This window comes from Gorilla gorilla, chromosome 23, assembly GCF_029281585.2.
Source record: "Gorilla gorilla gorilla isolate KB3781 chromosome 23, NHGRI_mGorGor1-v2.1_pri, whole genome shotgun sequence".
In the NCBI taxonomy this organism is placed as follows: Eukaryota; Metazoa; Chordata; class Mammalia; order Primates; family Hominidae; genus Gorilla; species Gorilla gorilla.
In genome coordinates this window covers 46587925-46607922 of record NC_086018.1, presented here as the reverse complement: position 1 = coordinate 46607922, position 19998 = coordinate 46587925, and the positions used below count along the sequence as shown (strand labels likewise).

Genomic DNA, 19998 nt, shown 5'->3' with positions numbered 1-19998 from the left:
TGTGTCTGTGTATTTGTGGTGTATTTTGTGTGTGGTGTGAATGTGTAGTATATTTTGTGTGTGGTGTGTACATGTGTGGTGTGTTTACATAGTATATTTTGTGTGCCGTGTGTATCTATGTGTGTGGTGTATACTGTGCGTGTGGTGTGTACTGTGTGTGGACTGTGTGGTGCGCGGTGTGTGTGGTGTGTGTGATATCTGTGTGGTGTATTTTGTGTGTGTGTGTGGTCTGCTGTGTGCTGTGTGTGTGTGTGGTGTGTGATGTATTTTGTGAGTGTGTGCTGTCCAATGTGTGTGGTGTATTTTGTATGTTGTGTATTTTGTGTGGTGAGTGGTGTGTGGTGTGTGTATGATGTATGTGATGTTTTGTGGGGGTGTGTGTGCATGTGATTGGTGTGTGTGTGTGGTGTGTATGTGTGATATATTTTGTGAGTGGTGTGTGGTGTCTGGTATGTGTGGTGTATGTGGTGTATGTTGTGTGTGGTGTGTGGCGTGTGGTGTGTGGTGTGTTGTATGTGTGGGTAGGTGTATGTGGTGTGTGTGGTATATTTTGTGTGTGGTGTATGAGGTTTATTTTGTGTGGTGTGTGGCATGTGGTGTGTGTATGATGTCGCATGTGTGTGTGGTGTATTTTTTGTGTGGCGTATGTATATATGTAGTGTATTTTGTATGTGGTGTGTTGTGTGCTGTGTGGTGTGTTTGCATGGTATATTTTCTGTGGCGTGTACTGTGTGTGGTGTGTGTGTGTGGCACATTTTGTGTGTGGTGTGTGTGGGATGTGGTGTGTGTATATTTTGTGTGTGATGTGTGTGGGGGGTGCGGTGTATTTTGTGTGTGGTGCATAGTGTGTGTGGGGTGTGGGGTGTGTATATTTTGTGTGAGGCATGTGTGTGGTGTGTGGTGTATTTTGTGTGTGGTGTGGTGTGTGTGGTGTATTTTGTGTGTGGTGTGTGTATATTTTGCCTTTCATGTGTGTGGTGTGGTATATTGTGTGTGGTTTGTGTATGGTGTATTTCGTGTGTGGGGTGTGGTGTGTGTGCGTGATGTGTGGTGTATGTGTGGTGTATTTTGTATGTGGTGTGTGGTATGTGTATATTTTGTGTTTGGAGTGCACTGTGTGTGTGGTGTGTGGTATATTTTGTGTGTGGTATGTGGTGTGTGTGTGGCGTGTGGTGTATTTTGTGTGTGGGGTGTGTGGTGTATTTTGTGTGTGGTGTACTTTGTGTGCGGTGTGTGTGGTGTATTTTGCATGTGGTGTGTGGTGTATTTTGTGTGTGGTGTGTGGTGTGTGTGTGGCATGTGGTGTATTTCGTGTGTGGTGTGTGTGGTGTATTTTGTGTGTGGTGTACTTTGTGTGCAGTATGTGTGGTGTATTTTGCATGTGGTGTGTGTGGTGTGTGGTGTGTGGTGTATTTTGTGTGTGGTGTATTTTGTGTGTGGTGTATTTCATGTGTGGTGTATTTTGTGTGTGTGGTGTATTTTATGTGTGGTGTATTTTGTGTGTGGTGTATTTTGTGTGTGGTGTGTGTGGTATATTTTGTGTGTGGTGTGTGGTGTATTTTCTGTGTGGCGTGTGGTGTATTTTGTGTATGCTATGTGGTGTATTTTGTGTGTAGTGTATTTTGTGTGTGGTATGTGGCGTATTTTGTGTGTGGTGTATTTTGTGTGTGGTATGTGGTGTATTTTGTATGTGGTACGTGGTGTATTTTGTGTGTGGTGTATTTTGTGTGTGGTATGTGGTGTATTTTGTGTGTGGTACGTGGTGTATTTTGTGTGTGGTGTATTTTGTGTGTGGTATGTGGTGTATTTTGTGTGTGGTACGTGGTGTATTTTGTGTGTGGTGTATTTTGCGTGTGGTATGTGGTGTATTTTGTGTGTCGTGTATTTTGTGTGTGGTGTATTTTGTGTGTAGTGTATTTTGTGTGTGGTATGTGGTGTATTTTGTGTGTGGTGTATTTTGTGTGTGGTATGTGGTGTATTTTGTGTGTGGTGTATTTTGTGTGTGGTGTATTTTGTGTGTAGTGTATTTTGTGTGTGGTATGTGGTGTATTTTGTGTGTGGTACGTGGTGTATTTTGTGTGTGGTGTATTTTGTGTGTGGTGTGTAGTGTATTTCATGTGTGGTGTATTTTGTGTGTGGTGTGTGTGGTGTATTTCGTGTGTGGTGTATTTTGCGTGTGGGGTGTGTATGTGGTGTGCAGCATATGGTGTGTAGTGTGTGCAGTATGTGGGGTGTATGGTATGCGTTGTGTATTTTGTGTGGTGTGGGTGTGTGCGGCGTGTAGTGTGTGGTGTGTCTCTGTTGGGGGGCACCGCAGTGCGTGTCTCTGGGAGAGGTGGGCTCACACACAGAGAGCCCAGGTAAGAGGAGGACAAGGAAAGGGCCGCCTGCCCCGACAGGCAGGTCAGGGCTCCCACAGTACAAAGGCTCCCGGGTCGTACGGTTGGTCTCAAAGGAGCCCTGTCCACTCACTGGGGGCATGTGTGAGCGAACAGCCCCATGTTCCACGCAGACCCACAGCTGCGTGCTTCGCTCCGTGTTTTCTGTCTGCTCAGATCGCAGTGCAGCCACAGATCTATGCGTTTCTGCGTAAATAAGGAGAGGATGCCTCCCTCCCCTCTCCAGGAACACAGGAACACCACTGCCTGCGTGCGCTGCTCCCTAACGAAGGGGCTGTACTTTAAATGAGGTTTATAATGCATGACCCTGTAGTTTATGTTTAAGAAGATCACACACAATGATATGAACACCTATGAGCATTTAGTTACGCATAAACAGGCACGTGTACACACACACATATGCACACACATGAAAATGTCAGCAGTGAACCCTTCCAAGAAGGTTGCCCCCCAACCCGGCCTTCTCCAGGCCCAGGGGCTCTTGGGCTGTGTCTGCAGCCAGCACTCTACCGGGCACGGACACGGCCTCGCCAGTGGCCCCTCTCCTACAGCTCCACGCGCCCAGAGACGGGCAAAAACCACCCACCTCCAGACCACCGAGTGGGGATTAAAACCATTCTCCGCACGGCTTTCTCGCACTGTGCTCAGCACGGCAGCAACATGGGAGACTGATGAGTTTCCACAGATGCTGGCAGCAAGATCAGCCGCAATCCAATCCTCCCGAGTGTGCAGCAGGAGGGACCCCCAGCTGGCCCCGTCCACTGCCAGCCTGGCCCTCGGCAGGGACTGGCTCGGCCCTTGATGGGAGGCCTGGGAGGCCTGGGAGGCTGGTGCCCAGCAAGGCTGCGATGAGCCAACTTGTGTCTGGAAGTCACCTCCATTTCCAGTCCTTTTATATTCTAACTTTTACAGTTGTCAGAGACACAGCAGATGAGAATCCCATTACGGTGAGTGTGGGTTTTATTTAGATTCTGTGTCACACAAGAAATGATAGTAAATGATGATAAAAGAGTTGGTTATTTTTAACGCCTTTTCATTTCCACCCCTCCCAGCAGCCATTCACACCTACCTGGCCTTGCAAACAGCGTCTGCTGGAGGGTCGGGGAGAGGCAGGCTGAGGGACACCTGCCATGTGGGGCTGGCACTGCGATGCCCCTGCGCTCTGTCTGCCTGCACACCTCATCAGGGCCATAAAAACAATGCACCCAGGAAGTGGGCTAGGGAAGCCCCTGGGGCCCCTAGACAAAGCCCAGCACCCCTCCACACGCAGTCTGAGACTCAGGGAGAAATGAGCAGCCAGCTCCAAGCTCAGAGTCTGGCGGCCGGAGCAGCCCCATGACAAGACTGGGTGCAGGGGTGCAGGCACAGCTGGCCGTAAGCATTGAGAACACAGAGCTGCCGAACTCCCTCTTCCTTCCACACACACCGCGTGCAGTGAGTTCCTCCTCCACCGTTAGAAACTCAGAATGGAGCCCGGTGCAGCCTCGAGCCCTCACCAAGAACAGCCTTGCTGCTCTGGGAAACCTCAAGGGCATCTACCAAGCCCTCACCCAACCCACCATGGACCATCCACAGCCCTGGCTCTATGCCTCTGGGACAGAATGGCTGTACGCATTCAGCAAATATTTTTGATGGAGTCTTAGGGCCGGGAACTGTGCTGTGTCTCCTAAGAAGTTCTCTATCCATTTCTTAAAAAATAAACTGATCCATCTAACAGATAGACGAACACTCTGCATTGGCTGCTAATCTTGTAAAGACGGCATCAATTAATGACGACTGCACGGAGCCATAACAATTCATACACCATCAATTGCCTTCACGGAGCTGAGCATGCCCCTTGTTATGGGCCACACGGGTTTGCAGGAGGACGCCTCATTTCCGAAAGAGCCAGCTAACTAAATCAATGGAAGTTGAATCCGTTGACTCAATCAACAGTCTGCCCTCCGAGCAGCTGCTCAAAGACAGGCACGCCACAGCGGTTCTGAAAGCGCTTCTGGAATCGAGGCCCGGGTACACCGTGCCGCGGCCGCTGGATGCAAAGTTCTCAATATTAACCTGCAAAAGAGGCTTTTGCACAGCACGTTCAAGCCGTCGAATGCACTCCCCTGCCACCAAAAGGATTTACCGAGATAGAGTTGAACCTCAAACCCACATTTAAAGGAAAGAGGCACTGGGTTCTCCCTCCCATTCAGAAAGGATCGGGCCGAATGATTTCCTGGCTTTCTCATGTCCCTTTGGGTGCCAAAGCCCAGAAACCTCTCTGCCACTGTGTCCTGCCCGGGTGGCCCAGGCTCGCCGCATTCCTTCCTCTTTGAAGTATTTTCCTATCCTTCTGTTTACATTAAGCATCCACACCAAAGCCTGCTAATCTGTGCTGGAGTGCTGGAGTCCAAGTGACTCAAGACTTCCAGAAAAATATTGTAAAGTCTTTGGAAGAGGGAGGTGGAAAATATTTTTATACTTCTCGCCGTTTCCTTAACTCCGTATTTGGAGGCCAAACATGATGATGGAGATAAAGTGCTGGCTTCCCTCTCGCGTCTCCGTGACACACGTCGTCTGCGCCCTAAGGAAGCGGCCGGCTTTTCCATCAGGGTCCTGGGATTCCCGCCCTCGTCCCCCACTTTAACTACACCCCATGCAGACACAGCACGTGCACACACCAGGCAGTTCAGAAGAAAGGACGGCTCTCCCCTCCCAGAGGAGGGTCAGCGTGTCCTAAGGAATGACAGGGCAAGAAGAGCAGCTGCCCAGGCCCCAGTGCCAGACCCCACACTGAGGCCCTGCTTTCTTCCCCGGCCTGCGGCTGCCCAGCCAGGCCTGGTGCGGTGGGCAGGACCTGTTCTCACAAAGCTCGGACGTACCGAGGCTGCAATTATGGACCGCAATTTGCCTCTCTCTCGGTTCACAGCCCTATTCATCTCCACAAACACTGGAAGACCAGAGTGGCCGGGGGGACGGATTAGCCACGGGGTGGCCTCTATCTCCACACAAAAGGAGAAGTGTGGAAAAACGGCTCCCTGGGTCCCCCATTCTTCACCCCTGAAAAAAACAGATTCATGAAAATGGCTATTTAAACAGCTCTTTCCCACTCAGGCCCAGACAACAAGTCACAATTGTCCACCCGCCTGCCTTGTTCCCTCCCTCCTGCTGGACAGCGGCTGCTGGGAGGAGAGTGGCCCCAGGCCGAGCCCATCAGCCAGGAACCAGAGTCAGCCACCCCCCTCCCTGCACCTCTCACTGCTGGTCCCCCAGGCCTCCCCTGGGGCTCCTGATGCCAAGGGGCCAAAAGGCCATCTGAGCAAGGACAGGGAGGCTGCCCAAGTCCTGACCTTCCAGACAGACAGGCAGCAGAGCTCAACCCAGGGTGGTGAAGGCCACCGCTTCGGGACAGGGAGACAGGACTTCAGGAGTCCTGGAGGGCTGCGCAAACACTGGGACCCGCAATCGCTCCTCCAAAGGTACCTGTGCCCTCAGCGTACAGCTGACCCCATCCTCATCCCACCTTCCTATGACTGCACCGTCTTCCACAACACCGACACACATGTGTCTGCTTCAAGGTAAACATGGAGATCTCTGTGAAGGGCTAAATCCACAAAAAGTACTCCACTAAGCGAACACAACCAGTATTTAATCCTGGGCCTGCTCCACACCTAGACCTTCCCATCTGGGAGACAGAAACTCTTTCTTCTTGGCCAAAAAACAGAGTCCTTTAGACCTGGAGCCTCAGGGGGACAGCAGAGCCCCCGGAGGCACCTGCACTGGGTCAGCGCCGCAGGGCGAGGCAGAAAGGAAGCCCTTGTCACAGGCCGGCCACATGGCCAGGAGCTTCCCCCGTTACTAACTCACAGCTTCAAAGTCAGGGGAACTTCACTTCGTCACAGAGTATCAGGATGCAGCCGGGCACCTGGACCTCAGAGAAACACTGAAATTTTCACATGCACGCCCTTTCCGCAAGCCAATCCCCCAGAGACTTCGAGATCAGCCAGAGAGGCAGAGAACTTGCAGCGCGAACACAAACAGGCCCAGCAGAACAGGGACCCCTTTGCCAGGTACCTGGAATGCACCAGGGGGTGGCTCCCACAGTCCTGACAAGGGACACCTGCAGAGGACAGCCCTCGCAGGCTTGCCTGGACCCAATGACTCCTCAGCAGGAAGGATGGCCTCCCCAGGCCCAAGTGCTACTGCCCTATGGCAGAACCACCCACTCCTGAAGTGGATCAGCAAGGCAGCAGGAAGAAGTTGGGCCTCCCACCTGGGGAAGGGTCCCCGCAAGCCCGGGCTGGCAGGCCAAGCCCGCAGCAGAGTCCTGGGGTAGCCTACTCTCCCTTCAGACCTGGCCCTCCTCTGTACTAGGTGCCCACATCCAAAATCAAGGGAGGGAAGTGGACACCAGGCCCGTGGAGGTCACAGGGTCTCGGGCCAGGCTCCTGCACCTACCTGCTTCCCCAGGCCTCCGGCGGCTCATTAATTAGTCAGGAAAGCAGCTGAATGTTGCAAGCCCTTCCTCTGCAGGAACCCAGAACTAATGAGAACCCAGCGCCTTACCAGCCACGCAGGCGCCCTCCGGTGCTCAGCCTTCCCAGCGGACCAAGGGGAGCACCACCAGGCGGAGCTGGCCCAGCCCGTGTGCCAGAGCACTAGTAACCATGAGCAGGGGTGCCCGGGGGGAGGCCAACGCCTCAGTTGCCCCCAGTCTGATATGACAGGCCAGGCTGATCCCGGGGTGCACCGGGAGCCCTGCAAAGGGAGCCTGGCCCTGAAACCAGGAAGTTTCCAGGAGTGCGTCTGGGGTCCCTGGAGCCGACCGACCGCCCATCAGGGGAGGTGTGGCCCTGCCCCCAACCCCCAGTAAGATGCTTCCCAGTCCAAAGCGCCTCTCCAGCCACGAGGGTCCAACCGTTATCCTGGGCGCCTCAATAGTCCCAGACTGCCCTGCAGTCTAGCAAAGACCAAGAGAGCAGGGGCAGAACTTGGCGCGGGGACCTGCGCACCCCGGTGACCAAGCCCCTGCTTCCCGAACGTATGGGTCTCTGGAAGGCGGCTTGGGCCCTGGGGAACAGGTGCGCAGGCCGGTTTCCCGACGTCCGCGGGTCCCAGCCCGGCGCCCACCCTGGCGGGTCCCAGCTCCGCTCCCGCCCCAGTCCGGCCGGCCACCGTGGAGCGCTGGTGCCATCTACCGAGGGCCCGGCGGCGTGAGGGCGGGCGCCGCTGCCACCGAGCCGTGTGGGGCAGGGGATGGAAACGGCAGCCTCGGCTTGGGCTGGGGATCCGGGGCGGCGCCAGAGGAACCGAGGACGCAGCGCGCCCCGACCCCGCGCCCTGCCGGTGAGCCCCGATGGGCGCGGGGCGGCGAGATCCGCGGGGGGTCGGGCTCCTGGTAGGGTTGCGCCGCCGGCCGCTCCGGGCCCGCAGTGGCGCTCCACGAGCCTCAGCCGAGCGCGGCGGCAGCGGAACGTGCTGGAAGCCGGGTTGGGCGCCGGGGCCGCCGCGAGCCGGGCAGAGCGCGGAGGACCGGTCCGCGCGCCCGGGGACAATTACCTTCTTTGAGGAACTGCGCGTGGATCACTAGGACCAGGAAGCAGCAGAGCGCGGCCCCTGCCAGTGCCCAGAGCGCCTTCAGGAGCTGCATCGCGGAGTCCCAACTCGGCCGACGCCCCCGAAGTCGCGCAGCGAAGGTCCAGGCGCCGCATCAGCGCCCCGCCGGGTGCAGCCTCCGCGGCCGCCCGCTCGCGCCCTCCATCCGCCGCCAACGCCGCGCTCCGCCGCGACTGGAGGCGCCACTCCGGGAGGCGATTTGTGTCTTTTTGGGCAGAGGGGAGGGAAGCGGGCGGGGGGAGGGGGGCGCCGGGGAGGGGGCGGGCGGGGGCGGGGAGGTTAGCAGAAAGTCTCGGGCCGCGGCGGCCGCCGCTCCGACCACTCGGCCACCATCGCTGGCTGCGGGGCGCCGGGGGCTCGGGCGCGGGGGGGCGGCCGCCGCGGCCCCATGAATCAGCCCCGCCGCCGCCCCCGGAGCCGCACCGCCAGCAGGGCCCGGACGGCGGGCCGCGGATTGCGCAACGGCCGGGCGGCGCGGGGGGGGGGGGTCCGGCGCGGCCCCGGCCCCCTCCTCCGCCTGTCGCCCCCCACCGCCCGCTGCTCGGCGTCGCCTTCCTCCTCCTCCTCTTCCTCCGCCGCCGCCGCCTCCTCCGCCGCCCGCGCTCGCTCCGGCCCGGGGCTCAGGGGGCCGCCGCGCCGCCGCCGCCACCGCCGCCGCGGCGGGCCAGGCTCGGGGCCGGGGCTGCGGGCCGGGCGCGGGGCTGCCGCACCATCGCCGCCGCCGGGGCCCGCACGGCCCGGCCGAGCCCGCGGCGATCGAACTTGCGCGGCCCGGGGCTGGCGGGCCGGTCCCCACCGGACGGTGCCGGCCTCTGCGCTCCCAGCAGCCCGCGCCTCCGCCGCCGCGGCCGGGACTAGGTCCGGGCCCGCCGCGCCCCTGGGCTGCCCACGCTGGGCCGCCGCTGCCGGTGCCGGTGCCGGTGGCTGCCGCGCCTACAGGTGGGGCCGGCGACGCTGCGCGCCTCGCCGCCCGCGGGACGCCGCTGCTCCGGCCTGGAGGCGCGCGCCCGCCCGCTCGGCTCGGCGCCGGCTCCTCGGGGGAGGCGGCGGGAGGGGGAGCGCGGCGCAGTCGCTGCCAGCCCAGGTGGCCGGGCTCGCGCAGCCTCGGACTCCGGCCCGCGCCCGCCGCCGTCTGCGCTCCTCCCGGCCGCGGAGCCGCCGATGCGCACTGGGCCGCGAGGGACCCCGGGGACCCCGCCCTGCAGCGCCCCCGCCTGGCGCGCCGGCGGGTCAGGTGGGGCCGGCCCAGCCGAAAACTGCGGGTCGGGCTCCACCTAGGTGCGCAGGGGCCTCACTGCAGAGCCAGCCCTGCTGGCGCGGGAGACCGGACGCGGGGCCTCGAGTGGCGCCCAGCCTCCCTCGCACCCAAGGCCCCAGGAGAGACAGGGAAACCCAGGCCCAGGTACGGCCCCAGCCGGGCCCGACCAGCGGCTGGGAGGGCTCGGAGGAGGCTGGTCCCGCGGCTTCTGAAAACGGCACATCTGCCTGGAAACACGCACAAACACACTCACACTTGCCCCTACTGTGTACCACCCTCCAGCCAGCTGCCCTGCACCCAAGAGCGTGGGCGCACTGTTAATGCCCACGTTCCGTTCCAGGGGAAACAAACGGATGCCTCCCTGCACTGCCTCCCTTCCCGCCTCTAGGAAGAAAGGGTCTTTGTTTTAGGCCACTTTTGCTCCCCAACCCCGCTCCCCAGAGCAGGGGGCACAGGTGTCCTCGTAAGGGGTTCGCCCCAGAGCCCAGCACCAAGACCAGTGTGGTAGGCCTCAAGGTATTTTTGCCTGAATTGAATTTGAAATTCAATTTCAAATGACCAGAAAAGAGCAGTGGGCAGGAATCGGGGCCTAAGCTTCCTGGGACCCTGAACCTCTCTCCTGACCTGTGCAGGCTGGGGGCAGTGCTGGTGCCCGCGGTGCATGTGGTTCACATGAAGGCTGTCTCCTCCTTGCACCAGTATTGACGTGCCAGGAAGGGAAAGAGGCCTGGCCCTGAAGGGCTCTTGGAGGTCAGATAGATCAAGCCAATCAGTATGCATCTGGGGAAACTGAGGCTTATAGAGGCATGGTGACTGGTCTCACATCAACTAAAAAGTCAAGGGCAGAGTCAGGACCAGCCACTAAGCTTGATGCTGTCTGCCTGACCTGGCTCTGCGGTGCCCAGCACCCGGCCAGGGGAGAGGCCATCCACGAAGCAGTTCTTCACCTCTGGCTCATCACCCTCCACCTGCCCCCGAAAACATCCAGGAGAGACAAGAATGTCCCATCCAACTCCTCTCACCTAAAGGAGTGGCCCCAGCCTCACACCAGCCAAGCAACTAAGCAGCTCTGGATCTGCCCTGGGAGGGCCTAGCCATTCTCTCTGCTCAGGCAATCCCCTTCAAAACCCCATTTCCTATAAGCACCCCACTGTTTCCTGCTCTCCACCCGTAGACATTCTCTAGGAAAGATCTAAGGTAGCAGCTCCTCAGGAACCCACGCTGCCTGGCTGGCAGAGCCTGACCTCCAGCAAGGTCGTTGGCCTTCATCCCTCACCTGGCACAGGGCTCCCCAGTCAGAGGACTCGGGGGTCTTCTGGGTGCTTATCACATGTGCTCACCCCTGGCCCCCAAAGGGACCTCAATCAGGAGAGAGAGCCTGCCCTTGACACTCACTGTGTCCCCAATCAGGTGCATATCATTTGAAATTCTGAAAATAGAAAAGTATGCTACGTTCTCCAGGGGAATTTTTAAGAACTACATTTGGAAGATCCTTCTGTAAAGAGAATTAAAGAGGATAAAGGAGAAAAAAAAGAAAGTTCATAAATAGAGGCATGGCCCACCAATTCACTTTCAACAGGTGGGACAGGAGGACCTCCGTACCTAACGTTGGGGGACCACCATCACACTTCTCCGGGCACCAAGGCTTCCTGTTAGTAAATGCATGTGGCATTGCTTACACCTTTAAAAGCAATCACAGCTGCAAACTCAAGAACCTCGTGTAGGGCTTCCGAAGAGTGAGTTAACAGTGCAGACCAAAGAGGCCCTGGGTGCCATTGGGAAGTCAGCTCCAGATGGCAGTGTGAACACCTGAACCAGATAAAACCAACACACATCTCAGGAGGAGACACCTAGGGTCTCATTGACATAACAGGAAAGACCCTTTACAAATACTGAAACCATTACTGTGTTGGGAATCAAAATGCTAAGCAAGCCAGAAAGGGTGAGGGGGTCCTGGGCCCAGTCTCTGGACAGAAGAGAAAAAACTGTGGTGGGAACCAACAGAAGGATGCCCACATCCTCCCGAGAAGGTGAAACAAACCAGGGGCATGGCCAGGTGTCCAGGCAGGAGGGCACTTGGCCAAAGAGCTGCACTTCCACAGTGCCGGGTGGGTGTGTCTTCCCCCAAACCCCTGCAAACTGCTGCTTTAAGGCTAGTGTAGCTCAGACCAGGGCCAGAGGAAAGCTGTCCACAGAGGGGGTGCCTTCTGCCTGGGGACAGTCCCCACAGTGCCTGAGGTGTGGGACTTTGGATGGAGAAAGTGATCATTTAACGCATCTCTAAATGAAATTTAACACTGCCTTCAATTAGGCATGTAGGCAGTAAACACAATACTTTAGCCATAACTATGACTTTGTCACCAACAAACATCACAGGTATTTTCATATCACATTACAGCTCTTGTAGATATCTCAGTCTATTGCTTATTTTCACCATTACTTCAAATTATGGTTGTCCCACTACTAGACTTTGTATGTAATGTGTTCATAAAGAAAACACATTACTGTATCAAAAATAGGCTTTTTACCATTTGCTAACTGCATGTGGTTATAATTGATCTTCTTCATCAGGTATTTTTAGTTTGTCCTGAGATGGGTGGCACAGGCTTCACCAGTCTTCCAAACAGGCCCATGGCACACAAAAAAGCCAGGAACCTGCTTCTGGAGTGAAAAACTAAGGTCTAAGAAAAAACCAGGGCAGAGCAGAGTTAAGGACTTTGGTCACTCATGAGAAGCAGGGTCAGCAGGTCCAAAGGTAGCACAATTCCTCCCAAGAGTGAAATGCACAAAAACACCTGTCCCTAGGGTCAAGCCTGCCAGCACCAGCAAATGTGGGGACCCTGTTTGCCCATCGGTGCATGCCCACTTCCAGGGTGGCCCATCTGTCTACGCACCTTGCTCATTCCCAGGGAATACAGTAAGTGCTCATGGTCAAGTGAGAAGCCTGTTGGGCTACAGAGGGCAGAGGTGATTCACACTGACCGGTCACTACACACACTTCAACCTTTATTCCTATACAGACAGGACCTAGCAGGCAGAGATCACTAGGTGTTTGCAGAAAGCTAGAGGCATGAAAGAGAACTCAGGCTCAGCTGTGCATACTCTACACTTGAACCTTAGGGGACAGAAATAATTCAGGGAAAATAATCATAACCGTAATTGTGATTATTCTAAATAGCATCATTCTCAAAAAATTTGAAATAATATGGTATCAATAAGAGAAAACCAGACTCCCAAGAAGGAAAAAAGGCAAACAAGAGAACAAGAAAAAAACTCCTGGAAATTAATGTGAGTGGACCATTTTAAGATCTAGGGTATATACTGAATGGTAAAATGGGAATGAATGAAGACTGGGCTGTGGAAAGTAAAATCAAATATGTTTATAAGAGTGGAGAGCACATAGAAAGGTGACAAAGTATGGAAAATTTGAGACCTAGAGGGTATATCCTAAACATTAAACATCCAACTTTCATTTATTAGAAGTTCTAAAGGAGAATAAAAGGCAACAAAGAGGAGGAAATAGTCAAATAAATAAATGCACATCTTCAGATTGTAGAGACTTAACCATATTCTGATTAGATCTAATGGACAGACCCCTAGATCCAACCAATGCAAGAAAACCTTGCAGAATTTTTTTTTAAAGCAAAAAAAAAAAAAAAAAAAAAAAAAAACAAACAAACAAAAAAAAACAGGCCAGGCACAGTGGCTCACGCCTGTAATCCCAGCACTTTGGGAGGCCAAGGCAGGCAGATCACGAGGTCAGGAGATTGAGACCATCCTGGCCAACATGGTGAAACCCCATCTCTACTAAAAATACAAAAATTAGCTGGGCGTGGTAGTGGGTGCCTGTAATCCCAGGTACTCCAGGTGCTGAGGCAGGAGAATCGCTTGAACCCAGGAGGCAGAGGTTGCAGTGAGCCGAGATTGTTCTACTGCACTCCAGCCTGGCAACAGATCGAGACTTTGTCTCAAAAAAAAAAAAAAAAAAAAAAAGCAAACAACAACAACAACAACAACAACAACAAAACGTTCTGAGGAAAGAAATGAGCTGATACTGAATTTTGCTTTAGAAACACTGGCTTCTCGAAGACAGTGGAGCAGTGACTTCAGATTCTGACGGGAAAAGATAGAAGACCTAGAATTTTATACCCAGCTAAACAGTCTACAATGCATACCATTTGAGGGGATTCAGAAGTTCAGTTTACTAGTCCCATCCCTTATAGAAAAAGCTGATCTAGCTTACACTTCACCAGAGAAAGGAATCAAGGGAATGTACTTGGAGATATGAGATAAAGGAAAATTTAGCACATTTGACTCTCTAGAAGTAGAATAAACTGTGAAGAATAGGTATGAAGATACATTAGGCCTTCATACTTGAAAGAATCTCCAACAGGTAAAATCTTTACAATGGTATGTCTCTTTCTCCATAGTTCTAGTCAGAAATCTTCTTTCTGCTATAAACATTTATGGGATAGTACTATAAATGTCCTTTAATTCCATTCAAATTTTAAAATCAACATGTACACAAATTAATAGTAGAAAGCGAAATGTAAATTCTCAAACCCTGACCATTAAATACATAATAGAGGAATGAAAAGAGGAAGGCAGTGTTTTAATGGAGAAAGTAGGCCCTCCGTGTTTTTCACTGTTCAAAATGGAAAGTGACGAGGTCCCGACCAGAGGTGATGAATTAAGAAGTAAAAGTTTGAGTGTGCACTGCTGACATCACGCATGTTGAAAATAAAAACATATCGTGATCAGGGCCAGGCTGGGTAAGAAAGAAGCTATTAACCATTTTGTCCCTGGGGAAACGCCTGGATGCCAGGAAGAAGGAGGTAAAATCCTGCTTTTCATTTGGAACTTTCCTTTGTCATTGTAATTTGTTTTTTACCATATGCGTCATGTATGTTCTGCGATTTGAGATACCCTTGTCTCATAAAAACAATGTAGATAAATTGTGTTACATTCATATAATGTAATGCTTTGTACTCTGAGGAAAAGGAGGAAGTGGTATATATATATAGGCAAAGATAAAGCCAGCCTCAGCCATGTTTTCAGCGGGCATGATCATACCTGTGCCTCTAACAATCACAGACCACGAGGCAGGGAGGAGGTCATGATGTTGGCCTTGACCAATAGGCAGAATCCATCCAGTGTGGACCGGAAGGCAGGGCAGATGCAGCATGGTAGGGCCCTGCCAGGGGAGTGTGGGGAGCAGAGGAGTGAGGCTGAGCCAGAAAGAGGGGTGATCTGCACGTGAGCATGTCGGCCAGGAAGAGCACAGCCTCAGGGAGGCCTCTGGCGCAGCGGCTATGTGTGCGGGGGCACGGGCGGCCAGGACATTGGGGTAAATCCAGCATGGCCCGTGAGGGCCCAAAGAAGTCCCCAGAAGGACTAGAGCATGACAGGCCATAGTTCCTGCCTCTTTCTGGGCCTGGGAAACAGTGAGAGGGCACGCCAGCCGCATGCTGGGGACAGGCCTGGAAGGCAGCCATGGGCCTCACCAGTACCTGGAACCCAAGCAAGGCCTGCGGGAGGCCACCCCCCGGGATGCACGTGGGTCAGGTCAGCATGCACTTCCATGACCACCTGACGAGCCCGGCCCCCGTGTCAGCCAGGATCAGCAATGCAACGACAGGAGACTGGGCCCATGGCAACGCAGAGCGGCTTCCACGGGCATCATGCGCACAGCCAAGGTCGGGAGCGCTGAGGTTGCTCTGGTGAGGAGGGACCATGGTGCTCACAGGAATGCTATGCACCCCGTGGGCCTTGATTGTAGCAGCCACACTCCCCATGTCCTTGGCAGCCTCCAAGTCCACTATGAGACCAGCCATCCCAGAGGTCACAAAACAGCAAGGCGCCCAGACCCCCCAGAGACACCCCAAACACACGGTTTATTGAATCGATGCCAAGCGCATGGTGAGAAGCAAAGGGTCATTTCAAATGTCGGGGCCGGGCCAGGTTTTTCAGTTTCCGGAAACTTCCATGACTGCACCCACCTCACACTCCTCTAGAGCTGTAGTCTGAGTATCCACGGCCCGTGGCCCTGCATCCATCATCCTCCCCTGAGATTGCCCTCTTCTGAGTAACTGCGGCCACCTGCAGTACTTGGCACACCCCACGCAGCTGTCCCCATCCCACAGAGGCCAAAACCAGGCATCAGAGAGGGGAGGCGGCTGTGTAGGAGGCCACGGCCAGTGAGGGTTCCTGTGGTTCAGGCCCCCAGGCCCCAGTCTGCTCACAGCCTGGCCCTGCCCCTCCTTCAGAGCTGGCTGTGGGTTCAGGATGGAGGGTGCCTGATGGCCCTGGCCATGAGCACAAGAGGATGCTCTGCCCTCGTCTGCCCTCATCCCTGGCCGTGAGCACAAAAGGATGCTCTGTCCTCATCTGCCCTCGTCCCCCACCCCAGCCCCAGAGGCTGTGCTCAGCACTGCTGGACAGTGGAAGGAGATCTAGAGAAGGGCAATGGGGAGAAGGGAGCCTGGGCTGGCAGTCCAGGCTCATGGGGCAGCATGGGGCAAAAAGCAATGGGCTTCGTGGGGGGAGGACCACTGGTCACAGGTCCAGCCACCGTTGTGACCAGACCGCTGGCCAGTCATTAGTCTCCCTGTGCCCCGAGTCCTCACTGACGCCCACTGCAAGGATTACAGCAAATGCAGGCAGAGAACACTGCACACGGTTGGTCTCAATCAACGTTTTCTTTCCTCCTTTTCCTCCTGCATGTGTGGAAGAGGCCGTATCTTGTCCCCAAGGAGATCTCTGGGACACACTGTTGTGGGGATCTCCGAGAGATGTCCCAGCCAGCCGTTGTCTGGAGTCACTCCCAGAAGAGAATCTTCATCTGAGCTCAAGTTTTGATTCTGCACCAAGGGTAGATGCCCCAGCAGGGCTGGCTCTGACCTCTCCTCAGTGCTTCATACCCAGGCTGAGTGAGTTGCACATCCTCTCTCTGGAGCAGATGAGACGTGAGCAGAGCAGGTGATAGAAGAGATAGAAAACCAGAAGAGGAAAGGCCACCAGTTTCCAGAGGAAAAAAGAGAAGATGGAGGCACAGGCCAGGGCAGGGGGAAGGTGCTGCTTTCTCTCACTGACAAGCTGGGCCTCGGGATGGCTGAGGCCGCAGTCCGGGCAGGCCCTGTGGGCTCAGTCACACGGGCGAAGACAGACTGCCTGCTGGCCCAGGGTTTGGCTGTTTTACTCGCATTTATTTTGTGACCTGCTCTGGCATACCCAGAAAATAGAGGCCGTGAACTCACTGTCCCCTAGATGGGACTGAAGCTCCCCAGCTGGCACAGACGCTGCCCACAGTGGATCCATGCTCTTCACTGGTCTCACCTCCCAGCTCTAGGACTGCAGGCCACTCCAGTGCAGCCAAACCTCTGCCCGTTCCCAGGCCTGCCCAGCACCTTGCATGGGCTGAGCCTCAGCCAGGGATGCCCTTCTTGACCATCATCCTGTGAGACCTCATTCCCCAGGCCACCCTGCAGACTGCGGTGTCACACCTGTTCCTGCAGCCCCAGCCACCCCTGCCACAGCCCAGGGTACCCAGAACTAAGAGCTGCTCTTAGTTCGCGAGCTCACCCGGAGGAGCTTGGAGGATGTGTGACCAGCTGGTGAGTTCTGAGTGAATGTGGACAGGAGGAGGGGGCTGGGAGGGGACCTTTGGAGGAGCAGGCCTGTCCCCCCTCCCCTCAGGCCACCTGCCCACGCTGGCCAGCCCTGCCAGCCATGCCCACCAGTCCCCGCCCGCAGCAACCGCAGGCGCTCTTATCTCCAGACTCGCACCCACGATCACCCTGCTCTCCTTTTTGAAATTCTTATCTTTTCTCTGCACACATTAACTCACACTTTCGCTGGGCTTAATAGATCCCATTCACTCAAAGTGGGGATTGTCCTTTTAAAGCATTTCCTAATAAGGCTGGGAGGAAAGCACTCAGCCTGGGGAGGGAGCCTGCTACCCCCAGTCCTCGGAAACAGATGGGCACACACGAGGGCCCTCCCAGCAGCCTTCCGGAGGCCAGGCGGGCAGCACACAGCGGGATGCTCTCCCCAAGTGAGGGCTCAGCCTGCCCCTCAGGGAAGCAAACACATTTGTGTGTGTGTGTTTTTGTTTAAAAACAATCATTTCCTGTTCAACTATCCTAAGGAAAATGAAAGCGAATTCAAGATGTTCCCACCCGAAATCTGGAAGTTCTATTCTTCAGAAAATGCCGCGAAGCAGCACCTGCCTGTGTGGAGAAAGGCCCCTCCACAAGTGGAACAGCGAAACCTGGAGACAACGCAAGTGCCCTTCCGCAGGGAAAGGGGAATCCAGTGTGGGCAGTCCGCAGGCAGCAGTGCTGAGGAGCAAAGGAGAAAGGACAAACCCAACCCACTGACGTCCCCAGGCGTAAATCATGAAACCACAGTGGTGAGCAAACTATGGCAAAAAAGCTGCAGAACCACAAGGGCTGCATGGACCCAGGCCTTTGAAAAATGCTTCCAAGGAGGACAGAGGCAAAAGGAGGAAAGCATGATCAGGGGCTGGGTTCTCTACAGGGCACACCCTTTACACACCTCACCCCGTTTAGTTCTCACAACCTTCTTAGGCAAAGATTCCACCCCACCCCCCAACGTATTGCTGAGGAAACTAAGGCTGAGGCAGTTCAGCAACGTGCCTATGGCAGCAGAAGGAGAGGTTGGGCTAAAGCCAGGTGTACCCGGGCAGCCCCTGCTACCTCCCTAAAGAGGCCAAACATCCTCATAGGCCCCTTCATCTTTCCACTCACCCATCTGTACATCATCCATCCATCTGTCATCCACCCATCCAACATCCATCCCTCCATCAATCATTCATCACCCATCTACCATTCATCATCCACCATCCATCCACCTACCATCCACCCATCATCCACCATCCACCCATCCATCCAACATCCGTCCACGCATCACCATCCATCCATCCACCCATCTTTCATCTACCCGTCATCCATTCATCACCCATCATTGATCTACCTACCATCCACCCATCATCCACCATCCACCCATCCATCCACCATCCGTCCACCCATCACCATCCATTCATCATCCACCCATCATCCATCCATCCATCCATCCATCATCCATCCATCTTTCATCCACCCATCATACATTCATCACCCATCATCCATCTACCTACCATCCACCCATCATACAGCATCCACCCATCCTTCCACCATCCATCCACCCATCACCATCCATTCATCGTCCACCCATCATCCATTCATCATCCATCCATCCATCATCTATCTATCCATATCCACCTATCCTTCATCCATCATCCATCCATCTGTCCATCATCCATCCATCATCAGCTCATCATCTATCCGTCATCCATCTAGCCACAATCCATCCATCATACATCCATCTGTCCATCCATCCATCCATCCATCCAGCTGCACATCTATTCATCATCCATCATCCATCTACTCATCTACCTATCAATTCATCTATCTATCTGTCATCCATCCATCCATTTGTCTACCATCAGTCCATCCATCCGTCCACCCATCCCTGGTTTTGGTCTAGGCAAGGAACAATCAGGAGAGAATAAAACCCAGAGCTGCCATCTCAAGCCACTGCTCCAAGGCAATTCTAGTCCCATAAGGCAAGCTCCATGGCTGAAGCCAGGATGTGTGTTCCTGAGAGCTGAGCACAGGGCTGCGGTGGGTGCAAGTCCTGGGAAATCCTCTCAGCAGTGAGGCGGAGCTCTAACGTGGTAGGTGGATGTTCAGAACCTAAGACCTGAGAATGACAGTTTCTCTGTGGATGCCCTAAAAGCCTTCAATGGATGGGGGAAAACATCAGATTCTGCCCAAGGCTGGCACCAGCCAGGCAGCTTGAGCTAAGCAGAGTTGAAAAGAGTTAGGTATTGGTGGCCCTGGTGCACTGAATATTTATTTACACACTGCTGGGAACAGAGCATCATGCATTTGTAAAACTAAAACAGGAGCATCACCCCACAGCCACTTCTAGGACTTTGCTGTCCATCAAGCCAGAGGGCCTGGATCTGGGACATTTACATTCCCACTCCTCTACCCACTGCTAGGAGGGCCACTTCCCATCCCCTGCAGCCAGCGCCTGAGGAGTGCCCCGCCTATTGTGCCTTCTCAGGGTCTACACCACACCCAGCACTTGGCCGTGACAGTGGGGTTCTTGCCTGTTCCCTGGGCCTGCCTCAAGCCGGAGTCCACATGCCCTCACATGGCAAGGAGTCCGCTCCCGCCTGCCGTGACCATGGCCAGTCTCCTCCAGGGAAGCTCCTCTCAGCCCCACCACGGCCATGAGGTTCCCCAGCCCCCACCTTACCATGGGATGAGAAGGCAGAGTGCAGAGCAAAGACAGCAGGTGTGGGGCCGTGCATTTTAATTCCCTTCTAACCCCTCATGGATGGAGATGCCAGTTTACAACTCTCCCAGCTGCAGCTTCTGCACCTCCTCTTTTTTGCAGGGCCACTGGGGTTGGCGGGGGGGGGGGGGGTTGTCTCAGACTGTGCGTGGCACCGAAGGCACCCACCATGGGGTAGTTTTCCTGCTTCCATGCTGGCTATGGTCAGCTGAGCCTCGCTGGAAAAGTCGATGGAACCCCCAGGACATTCCCTCAGTGGCTCCCAAGGACCAGCACACAAATGCCAGGCCTGGAAGCTTTCTCCAACTGCTGGAGCCCACTCTGTCCAACTGAGAAGGAGGCTGCAGTCCTTGGGACCAATGCCCCCATGTAGAGTGGCCC

At 54.9% G+C, this 19998-nt stretch overlaps 1 protein-coding gene across 2 annotated transcripts in view; it reads right to left on the bottom strand.

The window, feature by feature from the left end:
- The window catches only part of TAFA5 (TAFA chemokine like family member 5), a 264736-nt gene that overhangs the window by 169219 nt on the left and 75519 nt on the right, over positions 1 to 19998 (bottom strand). The window contains exon 1 of one of the 2 annotated variants that reach the window (XM_055374380.2): positions 7938 to 9158. The exons of the other annotated variant lie outside the window; for it this stretch is intronic. Within the exon in view, the coding sequence (XP_055230355.1) occupies positions 7938 to 8028 (91 nt within the window). The 5' untranslated portion in view covers positions 8029 to 9158. Of the gene's footprint in view, positions 1 to 7937; positions 9159 to 19998 lie in introns of those variants that run through there. 2 annotated transcript variants of the gene reach the window in all.